General features: G+C 40.3%; 1 protein-coding gene across 3 annotated transcripts; it reads left to right on the top strand.

Annotated features, from left to right (window-relative positions):
- Positions 1–2,889: 2,889 nt before the first annotated feature.
- On the top strand, positions 2,890–6,344 carry LOC125543043. 3 transcript variants are annotated; one of them, XR_007298239.1, is made up of 4 exons: positions 2,890–3,580; positions 3,754–3,848; positions 3,938–4,010; positions 5,875–6,344. XR_007298239.1 is itself a non-coding variant. In XM_048706287.1 (4 exons), the coding sequence occupies exons 2-4, from the start codon at positions 3,816–3,818 to the stop codon at positions 6,118–6,120; spliced, it is 372 nt and encodes a 123-aa protein (XP_048562244.1). In that variant the 5' UTR covers positions 2,911–3,580; positions 3,754–3,815; the 3' UTR covers positions 6,121–6,344. The 3 variants fall into 3 exon arrangements, 1 of the variants encoding a protein (XP_048562244.1); XR_007298238.1 differs by having other exon boundaries at positions 2,891–3,580; positions 3,931–4,010; XM_048706287.1 differs by having other exon boundaries at positions 2,911–3,580; positions 3,918–4,010.
- Positions 6,345–12,563: the final 6,219 nt, after the last annotated feature.

Genomic DNA, 12,563 nt, shown 5'->3' on the forward strand with positions numbered 1-12,563 from the left:
AACTCCATAAAGCCTTTTTGTTCCTTAAGATCTTTTCAAAAGAAATAATTATGCTCAAAATGTAAAGTCATAAAGCTTCTGACATTGCTTTCAATCTCTTCCATCCTTTTAAGGTGAAGGTCACCAAATCTAGGCAGGGCCATAAGGGCAACAAGCAACAAGAGGCAACAAAAAGAGGCGAACGGAAAGAGAGGGTGAATAAAATGGCAAGGATGAAGTGGGGGAGAGGAAAACAAGAGGCAAATGGCACATAATGTAATGCGAAGGATAAGAGTTGTGATGGGTACTTGGTATGTCTTGACTTGGCGTAGATCTCCCCGGCAACGGGGCCAGAAATCCTTCTTGCTACCTCTTGAGCTTGCTACCTCTTGAGCATGCGTTGGTTTTCCCTTGAATAGGAAAGGGTGATGCAACAAAGAAGCGTAAGTATTTCTCTCAGTTTTTGAGAACCAAGGTATCAATCCAGTAGGAGACCACGCGCGAGTCACCTCGTACCTACACAAACAAATAAGAACATCACAACCAATGCGATAAAGGGGTTGTTAATCCCTTCACGACCACTTGCAAGAGAGAGATCTGATAGAGATAATAATAAAATAATAAGATAAATATTTTTGGCATTTTTATGATATAGATTGAAATTAAAGATTGCAAAATAAAAAAGATTAGAAACTTATATGATGGAGAATAGACCCGGGGGCCATAGGTTTCACTAGTGGCTTCTCTCAAGATAGCATAAGTATTACGGTGGGTGAACAAATTACTGTAAGCAATTGATAGAAAAGCGCATAGTTATGAGAATATCTAGGCATGATCATGTATATAGGCATCACGTCTGTGACAAGTAGACCACTGCGTTGCATCTACTACTATTACTCCACACATCGACCGCTATCCAGCATGCATCTAGAGTATTAAGTTCATAAGAACAGAGTAACGCTTAAAGGCAAGATGACATGATGTAGAGGGATAAACTCATGCAATATGATATAAACCCCATCTTTTTATCCTCGATGGCAACAATACAATACGGCAACAATACAATACGTGTCGTTTCCCTTACTATCACTGGGATCGAGCACCACAAGATTGAACCCAAAGCTAAGCACTTCTCCCATTGCAAGAAAGATCAATCTAGTAGGCCAAACAAAACTGAAAATTTGAAGAGACTTGCAAAGATAAGCAATCATACATAAAAGAATTCAGAGAAGATTCAAATATTGTTCATAGATAATCTTGATCATAAACCCACAATTCATCGGATCTCGACAAACACACCGCAAAAGAAGATTACATCGAATAGATCTCCAAGAGAATCGAGGAGAACTTTGTATTGAGATCCAAAGGGAGAGAAGAAGCCATCTAGCTAATAACTATGGACCCGAAGGTCTGAGGTAAACTACTCACACATTATCGGAGGGGTTATGGTGTTGATGTAGAAGCCCTCCGTGATCAATGCCCCCTCCGACGGATCTTCGGAAAAGGCCCCAAGATGGGATCTCTTGGGTACAGAAGGTTACGGCGGTGGAAATAGAGTTTTGTGGTGCTCCCTGATGTTTTCAGGGTACGTAGGTATATATAGGAGGAAGACGTAGGTCGGTGGAGCCACGAGGGGCCCACGAGGGTGGAGGGCTCGCCTAGGGGGTAGGCGCGCCCCCCTGCCTCATGGCTTGGTGGTTGCTTGACGTCCACTCCAAGTCCTCTGGATCACATTTGTTCCAAAAATCACGCTCCCGAAGGTTTCATTCTGTTTGGAATCCGTTTGATATTCTTTTTTTGCGAAACACTGAAATAGGCAAAAAAACAGCAATTTGGGCTGGGCCTCCGGTTAATAGGTTAGTCCCAAAATAATATAAAAGTGCATAAATAAGCCCATTAAACATCCAAAACAGAATATATAATATCATGGAGCAATCAAAAATTATAGATACGTTGGAGATGTATCAAGCATCCCCAAACTTAATTCCTGCTCATCCTCGAGTAGGTAAATGATAAAAACAGAATTTTTGATGTGGAATGCTTCCTAACATATTTCTCAATGTAATTTTCTTTATTGTGGCATAAATGTTAAGATCTGAAAGATTCAAGATAAAAGTTTAATATTGGCATAAAAATAATAATACTTCAAGCATACTAACTAAGCAATCATGTCTTCTCAAAATAGTATGGCCAAAGAAAGTTCATCCCTACAAAATCATATAGTTTGGTCATGCTCCATTTTCTCACACAAGAATGCTCTCATCATGCACAACCCTGATGACAAGCCAAGCAATTGTTTCATACTTTAGTAATCTCAAACTTTTTTCAACTTTCACACAATACATGAGCGTGAGCCATGGATATAGCACTATGGATGGAATAGAATATAATTAAGGGGGTTATGTGGAGAAGACAAAAATGAGAAAGTCTCACATTGACGCGGCTAATCAATGGGCCAGGGAGATGCCCATTAATTGATGTCAATGCAAGGAGTAGGGATTGCCATGCAACGGATGCACTAGAGCTATAAATGTATGAAAGCTCAACAAAAGAAACTAAGTGGGTGTGCATCCAACTTGCTTGCTCACGAAGACCTAGCGCACTTGAGGAGGCCCATTGTTGGAATATACAAGCCAAGTTCTATAATGAAAAATTCCCACTAGTATATGAAAATGACAAAACAAGAGACTCTACCATAAAGATCATGGTGCTACTTTGAAGCACAAGTCTTTTCCTAATAATAAGCCGACGATTGCTTCTGGTCGTCCGTTGTTGTCATTTTTGCAGAAAAGCCCCTCTGTTTCTGAGAATTCAACCCGCAGTCCTATTTTAAGTGATTAGCTAAGAAAACGCTTCATTTTCGCAAAAAGGACCCTCAGTTTCTGAATATTCAACCTGCGATCCTTTATAATGGCTAATTTGAGATGACGGTTTCTTTTGCAGGGATAAAACGGCGGCGGGGAGGCGGCAATGCGCTCGGGAGATGCGGCTGCGAGGCGGGAAGGCGGCGGCGCGCTCGGGCGCGGGAGGCAGCGCTGCGCTCAGGAGATGCGGCCGTGAGGCGGGGAGGCGGCGGTGCGCTCGGGCGCCGCATCAGGCGGCGGCAGCGAGGCGGGTAGGCGGCGCTGCGCCCAGGAGATGCGGCAGCAAGGCAGCGGCGTCGCATTAAGCGGCGGCAGCAAGGCGGGAGGCATGCGCGGAGATGAAGGAGGAGAAAATGGAGAATCGACCAGGGTGAGGAGTTCGCCGGCGTCGAAGCCACGGACCACGGCGGCGCAAGCTTGAAGGGGCCGGTGGCCATGGCGGGGAGGGTGGCGCTGCGCTCGGGTGCCGCATGCCTCCTCTGCCGCTCCTTATTTCTTTCTTCCCAACTCCTTCTCTCTTGCACGTCGCCGTCCTACTTCCCACGTAGCAAAGAGATTGAGGAAGAGGCGGGAGTCGGGTCAATCGATTTGTCGCACGACGGATGCGGCACTCCTTGTTCCATCAAGATCAACAGGCTGCAGAGGGAGGCGGAAGAGGAGCCACGACCTCGGAGCAAGAGAATGCCGCCTAGCATGCATCTGACTGTAACTGTTTTATCCATGAGATGGAGCATAAGGTATTCACCTTCAAAATCACACTTCTGTTTTCCCCGTTTCCATCTGAAATATGGATTACCAATATACTACTCTCACTTGGATTTGCACATAAAAGTAGTATAAGCACTTGCACCGAACTTTATGATTTGTTGAGCCAAGAGTTGAGTCTGATATGGTATCTTTATGCTTTCAGAGAAGTGCATCTCTAAAATTCACAGTTTTGAACCCAAAGAGACGCATCTAGACAATGGTTGCATGAGTGGTTCCAGTGTCATATACGCCAACATGGTAAGAATGTCTTCTTGTCTGATTCTAAGTTAGTTGTAGAAGTATTCCATGCTACTACTTGTTGACTAGAATTCGCTACGAGGTTGGAGATTTGGGATTGGATGCTGCGCCAAGAACGAGGGACAAGGTGCTGAACTAAGTAGGGGCAGAATGATTCTTCAGGTACCAACATAGCCGTCGACTAGAGAATTAAGTTAACTACTTTTGCTTTACTTGAAGCTCCAAATTGTAGTTATTTTATTTATCACTAATTTGGTATAATCCTAATCTAGGAGAATTATCACTGTATGATATGAGATCCTGACGTTTAGCAATGACAAAAGTCTGACATTGAATGGTTCTTTTTGGAAGTACAGTTGTAAGATCTATGATTCTAGCTTCGACCTTTAACTGGACAGTACTAATTGGACATATAATTGATGATTTATTCAGAACAAAATATTTTGTTGTCTTTTGTTCTTCAATCAGATTCATCTAGCCCTTTGTTGACTTTCTAATTTTTCCACCCTCTACCTCTGAAACTCAGAAATCAGAGAAAGGTCATTGGCTATCCCCATCACTGTCGAAGATTTGCTAGAGAAGAAGAGGACCAGAATGTTTTCTCTATTATTGGGGACATACATAATACATATAGATAAATTTGGACCATTTATAACAGAGAGATTTCTTGCCAAAAATATTAACTCTCTCCAGCAGTGGGCAGGGCACTGTCAAGGTAATAACAGGAATTTGCTGAACCTAATTGAATGAAAGTGGGATGGAAATCCGATTGAGAACCTTAACTAAATGGACTTACGAACAATCAACAATAACAAACAGTTCCAAATTAACAGATGTTGTTTTATTAAAACACTGATTTAAGAATTTGACGAATCTATAATTCTCTAGATAATCACTTAGTGTTTTGTTTGATCATCAGGTTATCCTAGACTACTTGGGGACAATATCATCAGTTTCTTGCATACTGCAATGCAAGTTCAAATATGATTTCTGCTATGGTAGTTTCCAGAATTGTTTGGCCCTTGAGACACTTCCACTGTATGCATGTGTGTTCCTTTTTTTCCAGAGATATGCATGTCTATTGATTATTACTAGAATTGGTTTGACAAACTATTTATGTGACAAATTGACTAATATACTGACCCAGCCTGATAATATGACTAATCCATACAGTGGATGTGTGCCAATGCTCAAATTTGAAAAATGAAGGATTCAACTTCTTTTGAAATATTATGGGTGAAGTCGCGAGTATGCCCATCAATCGTAAAAATATATAGTTCGACTTAGTCATAGGTTTTGTAGTAGTCTTGCCTTGCCGTTGCCTCTCCTCTCTGCTCCTTGCTGCCTATGGCTGTCCCATCTCTCTTAGCGCTGTTGCTGCTGCACTTCTTCTGAAGCTCTTCTCAAACCCGTTGCTGCAGTTCTCCTCTGAACTCCAACTTGTTGCTTCTCTCTCTCTCTCTCTCTCTCTCTCAATTTTTCTGTAATTCTGTGAACCATTACTGTGCGAAAATATGACTTGTGGTATTTGCTTGAGTGAACCTGTAAGGTTTGTACCTTCTGCAAAGTGCTAGCACCTACATATTATCCAACATTTTCTTCTAAATGTCAAGAGGCATGAGCCACAAATTTTCTCAAGAACGACCCTTGGTATATATAAGGCATGCATTCAATTTTAATAATACTCTTTTGGCTCTCATTTATCTGTGCCATAGAGCATCGTATAATATAGAAGAGTCAATCAAACATAGCTCTTTGAATATCAGACAAAATATTGGTTGCCTGGTTTATTTATAAGAAGATTCTTCTATGTATTTAGTTACATGATTTTAATTTGATCGTCTTCTTTCAACTTTTTTTTTGCAAACTATGATATTTCCTTAGGTTCACCTTGACCTTCACTGCCCGTGTAAGAGCTTAAGTAAATTGATGTTGTATCATCAGAATCTGTAGCCCTGCACAGTTTCTTTTTGTCTATACATACACTTCAATTTCTTGCTTGCACTGAAATCCCTCTTTGTCACAGGATGAGTCAGAAACTGAAGAAGATGATCCCTTGGACACAGAAGATGCTTCCTCTGTCCTCATCGCTGCACTACAGTCTTTCGGCCAAGCTCTGGTGAATGACAACGAAGAAAAAGATATCGTGAAAGAGGTAGATGTCTTCTTGCGTCCTACCCTAAATGACAGGGGCTCTCCTATCAGCAAAATAGCTACTCTGGAGGCGCAGATGACGATAGCAAGAGACCGTATCTTGAGGATAAGTGAATGACTATGAGGTCTACATGTTAAGTATAGAAACCTGACGAGGACAAGTGTGCGCTTTGCTGCCACTTCTTTGCCAGCCGGAGTGGCCTGTTTTCAGTGACGATCATGGATCATGGTGTACATGCGTGTATATGTTGTGTTCTGATAGAATGTACTACAAGATTTTCTTGGAATGGTTTGGTACTTCTGTTTTATTATGCTATGAAGAGTGTATGTGTATGTTGGTCCCATACTCTGTTTGTACGTCTGGTTGGCAGGAGATTGGGCGAGGTTTTGTATCTTCTCAGGGGTTGCTATCTTGCCGTGCATACTCAGCTTCTTTGGGTCCAAGGTATTTTCTTTCTTTCTTTCTTTGTTTCATGAAGAGGTTAAGTTGGAGGAGAGGACCCGGATCCCGGACGGCGCGCTGCTCTGGCCCCACTCCACTCACCATGCTGGCTACCCAGCTCGGCCCTGTGCAGGTATTCACCCACCTTTCCACTGCCCCTGTAAGGACCTCCTTGATCTTGTACCTATCCAAATCCGAATCCTAGCAAATACACTTCAGAGCAAGGTACTGTCGTAGACCTCCTTCCAATCCGTGATGCCCCCTAACCAATACATGTGTAGGCATGGCATTGTCCATTGCTAATTTAATAATGTACACGTTAGAGCATGATATCAGAAATAGTACATGCATGTCGCACAGAGATGTTATTTGGCATCCATGAATTCTAATTTAAGTTTAAAGTTAGGCATATCTAATCTCACACACCACATAATTTCCTTACTGTTCACTACATATTTTTATCTCCAGTTTGGATAGAGTCTAAGCCATCAGTCTTTAGTCTGATTTATCTTCAAAAGTTTGCTAGAGGCTATAGATGACCTTCTGTGTTTTCTTCAATAGTTTTTTGGAATGCAACAGTATGAACTGGTTTCCCCATCAGGGCTGTATTTTCTTTTCTTTGATAGATTATATAGTCATGTACTTCCGTTTCATGTTTCCATGTTTGCCATTATATGTGCCTTTCTTGCTGAGCTTTATTCAGATGAACTTTTGTTGTTGTGTGATGTGGCTACATGGGCATGAACGGGCATTTTGATATTGCCTGGTTTGAGATGTCCTTTTATTCTTTGACTCAGGCACTCAGCTACGTGTGGTCAGTGATCACAATCGACAGAATCTCTGTTGAAAACTATCCATAATTACTAGCAGCATTCCATAATTTGTATCGGGCTGTCTTGGTGTCGCAACCTAGGAAGTACAAACAGGGTCGGTTGTCACCATAGATAAAAACATTGTCGAGTCTTAATTTTTGCAGGTTGCCTTATTCCTGTTTTTTTAGAGGAAAGATAGCAATTTCGTTCATTACAGTCCTGTTGCATGGACACTTCTAGACCGCGGTGCGTCGAGATCATAATTGCTACACTCAAAGGTTACATTGACCTTATTGCTGACATTTGTAAAAATTATATTAAAAATGTTGCATAATAGCACGTGGAGCAATTTATACTTAATATTTTGCCCGGTGCAACGCACGGGCATTTGTACTAGTGTGGGAAAAAAAGGATAGTAGCATTGCCCCTTTTTATTTTTATAATTTTTTTGGCCTTTCTCTTTTTGTTATTTTTTGGGACAATGCTCTATTAATGATGATCATCACACTTCTATTTATTTACAACTCAATGATTACAACTCGATACTAGAACAAGATATGACTCTATATGAATGCATCCACGGTGTACCAGGATGTGCAATGACTCATGAGTGACATGTATGAAAGAATTATGAGCGGTGGCTTTGCCACAAATACGATGTCAACTACATGATCATGCTAGGCAATATGACAATGATGATGTGTGTCATAATAAACGGAATGGTGGAAAGTTGCATGGAAATATATCTCGGAATGGCTATGGAAATGTCATAATAGGAAGGTATGGTGTCTGTTTTGAGGAAGATATAAGGAGGTTTATGTGTGATAGAGCGTATCGTATCACGGGGTTTGGATGCACCGGCGAAGTTTGCACCAACTCTCAAGGTGAGAAAGGGCAATGCACGGTACCGAAGAGGCTAGCAATGATGGAAGGGTGAGAGTGCGTATAATTCATGGACTCAACATTAGTCATAAAGAACTCACATACTTATTGCAAAAATCTACAAGTCATCAAAAACCAAGTATTACGCGCATGCTCCTAGGGGGATAGATTGGTAGGAAAAGACCACCGCTCGTCCCCGACCGCCACTCATAAGGAAGATAATCAAATAACACCTCATGTTTCAAATTTTTTACACAACGTTTACCATACGTGCATGCTACGGGACTTGCAAACTTCAACATAAGTATTTCTCAAATTCACAACTACTCAACTAGCATAACTTTAATATCACTATCTCCATATCTCAAAACAATCATCAAGTATCAAACTTCAATGCACTTATATGAAAGTTTTTTATAATATCAAAAGAAAATTACCATGTTGTTCTAAAGGACTCTCAGAATAATATAAGTGAAGCATGCGAGATCAATTATTTCTATAAAATGAAACCACCACCGTGCTCTAAAAGATATAAGTGAAGCACATAGATTATTCTAATAAATTCCGATTCATGCGTGTCTCTCTCAAAAGGTGTGTACATCAAGGATGATTGTGGTAAACTAAAAAGCAAATACTCAAATCATACAAGACGCTCCAAGCAAAACACATATCATGTGATGAACAAAAATATAGCTCCAAGTAAAGTTACCGATAGACGAAGACAAAAGAGGCGATGCCTTCCGGGGCATCCCCAAGCTTAGGCTTTTTGGTGTCCTTGTATTTTACCTTGGGGTACCTTGCGCATCCCCAATCTTAGGCTCTTACCACTCCTTGTTCCATAATCCATCAAATCTTTACCCAAAACTTGAAAACTTCACAACACAAAACTTAACAGAAAATCTCGTGAGCTCCGTTAGCGAAAGAAAACAAAACACCACTTCAAGGTACTGTAATGAAATCATTCTTTATTTATATTGGTGTTAAACCTACTATATTCCAACATCTCTATGGTTTATAAACTCCATTATTGGCCATAGATTCGTCAAAATAAGCAAACAACACACGAAAAACAGAATCTGTCAAAAACAGAATAGTCTGTAGTAATCTGTAACTAACGCAAACTTCTGGAACCCCAAAAATTCTAAAATAAATTTATGCACGTGAGGAATTTATATATTAATCATATTCAAAAAGAATTAACTAAATATCACTCTCCAATAAAAATGGCAGCAATTCTCGTGAGTGCTAAAGTTTCTATTTTTTACAGCAAGATCGCAAAGACTTTCCCCAAGTCTTCCCAAAGGTTCTACTTGGTACAAACACTAATTAAACACAAAAAACACAAACAAAACAGAGGATAGATAAATTATTTATTGAATAACAGCAAGGAGAAATATTGGGTTGTCTCCCAACAAGCGCTTTTTTAAAGCCTTTTAGCTAGGCATTGATAATTTCAATAATGCTCACATGATAGACAATAATTGAAGCACAAAGAGAGCATCATGAAACACGTGACAAACACATCTAAGTCTAGCTTACTTCCTATGCATAGGCATCTTATAGGCAAAGAAATTATCATAGGAGGCAAAAACTAGCATATGCAAGGAAGAGGAAAGAAACAATAGCAATCTCAACATAACGAGAGGTAATTTAGCAACATGAAAATCTCTACAACCATATTTCCCTCTCTCATAATAATTAAATGTGGGATCATAATCAAATTCAACAATATAGCTATCATATAAAATATTCTCAACATGATCCACATGCGTGCAAAGTTGACACTCTTCCAAAATAGTGGGATTAACATTAACTAAAGTCATGACCTCTCCAAACCCACTTTTATCAAAAACTTCATAAGATTTAATATTATCCAAATATATGGGATTTAAAGTTGTCACTCTTCCAAACCCACTTTCAATATTATTGCAAACATTATAATCAATCTCATATTCATCATGGGGCTTAAATAAATTTTCAAGATCATAAGAAGAATCATCCCAATCATGATCATTGCAACAAGTAGTAGACATAGCAAAACTAGCATCCCCAAGCTTAGGGTTTTGCATATTATAAGCACAATTGACATTAATAGAATTTATACTATCATCATTGCAATCATGCTTTCTATTCAAAGATCCATCGTGAATCAGTCCATAAAGTACTTCATCACAATTTTCAGATTCACGAATTTCAAGCAAAACTTCATAAAGATAATCTAGTGCACAAAAGTCACTAGCAGTTGGTTCATCATAATTGGATCTCTAAAAAAGATTAGCAAGCGGATGAGGATTCATAGATCTTAGGTTCTCTGTTTAGCAATAAATAAACAACTATTCCAACCAAATGAGCAAACGAGCCAAGTAAGACATCAAAGCAAACAAAAAAGAGGCGAACGGAAAATAGGGCGAATAAAACGGTAAGGGTGAAGTGGGGGAGAGGAAAACGAGAGGCAAATAGAAAATAATGTAATGCGAGGGATAAGAGTTGTGATGGATACTTGGTATGTCTTGACTTGGCATAGATCTCCCCGGCAACGGCGCCAGAAATCCTTCTTGCTACCTCATGAGCATGCGTTGGTTTTACCTTGAAGAGGAAAGGGTGATGCAGCAAAGCAGCGTAAGTATTTCCCTCAGTTTTTGAGAACCAAGGTATCAATCCAATAGGAGACCACGCGCGAGTCACCTCGTACCTACACAAACAAATAAGAACCTCGCAACCAATGCGATAAACAGGTTGTCAATCCCTTCACGGCCACTTGCAAGAGTGAGATCTGATAGAGATAATAATAATAAGATAAATATTTTTGGTATTTTTATGATATAGATTTATAGTAAAGATTGCAAAATAAATGGTGCTAGAAATAGCTAGTTGACGGAAGATTAATATGATGGAAGATAGACCCGGGGGCCATAGGTTTCACTAGTGGCTTCTCTCAAGATAGCATAAGTATTACGGTGGGTGAACAAATTACTGTCGAGCAATTGATAGAATTGAGCACAGTTATGAGAATATCTAGGTATGATCATGTATATAGGCATCACGTCCGTGACAAGTAGACCGACTCCTGCCTGCATCTACTACTATTACTCCACACATCGACCGCTATCCAGCATGCATCTAGAGTATTAAGTTCATAAGAACGGAGTAACGCTTTAAGCAAGATTACATGATGTAGAGGGATAAACTCATGCAATATGATATAAACCCCGTCTTTTTATCCTCAATGGCAACAATACAATACGTGTCGTTTCCCCTACTGTCACTGGGATGGAGCACCCCAGGATTGAACCCAAAGCTAAGCACTTATCCCATTGCAAGAAATATCAATCTAGTAGGCCAAACCAAACTGAAAATTCAAAGAGACTTGCAAAGATAACCAATCATACATAAAAGAATTTAGAGAATATTCAAATATTGTTCATAGGTAATCTTGACCATAAACCCGCAATTCATCGGATCTCGACAAACACACCGCAAAAGAAGATTACATCGAATAGATCTCCAAGAGAATCGAGGAGAACTTTGTATTGAGATCCAAAGGGAGAGAATAAGCCATCTAGCTAATAACTATGGACCCGAAGGTCTGAGGTAAACTACTCACACATTATTGGAGGGGCTATGGTTTTGATGTAGAAGCCCTCTGTGATCAATGCCCCCTCCGGCGGAGCTCCGGAAATGGCCCCAAGATGGGATCTCTTGGGTACAGAAGGTTGCAGCGGTGGAAATAGGGTTTTGTGGTGCTCCCTGATGTTTTCAGGGTACGTAGGTATATATAGGAGGAAGAAGTAGGTCAGTGGAGCCAAGAGGGGCCCACGAGGGTGGAGGGCTCTCCCAGGGGCGTAGGCGTGCCCCCCCTACCTCATGGCTTCCTCGGTGGTTGCTTGACGTACACTCCAAGTTCTCTGGATCACGTTTGTTCCAAAAATCACGCTCCCGAAGGTTTCATTCCGTTTGGACTCCATTTGATATTCTTTTTCTGCGAAACCTTGAAATAGGCAAAAAACAGTAATTTGGGATGGGCCTCCGGTTAATAGGTTAGTCCCCAAAATTATATAGAAGTGTATAAATAAGCCCATTAAACATCCAAAATAGAATATTGCTAGAAATATGCCCTAGAGGCAATAGTAAATTGGTTATTATTATATTTCCTTGTTCATGATAATCGTTTATTGTCCATGCTAGAATTGTATTGATAGGAAACTCAGATACATGTGTGGATACATAGACAACACCATGTCCCTAGTAAGCCTCTAGTTGACTAGCTCGTTGATCAATAGATAGTTATGGTTTCCTAACCATGGACATTGGATGTCGTTGATAACGGGATCACATCATTAGGAGAATGATGTGATGGACAAGACCCAATCCTAAGCCTAGCACAAAGATCGTGTAGTTCGTATGCTAAAGCTTTTCTAATGTCAA

This window comes from Triticum urartu, chromosome 3 (assembly GCF_003073215.2).
Source record: "Triticum urartu cultivar G1812 chromosome 3, Tu2.1, whole genome shotgun sequence".
Taxonomy (NCBI): Eukaryota; Viridiplantae; Streptophyta; class Magnoliopsida; order Poales; family Poaceae; genus Triticum; species Triticum urartu.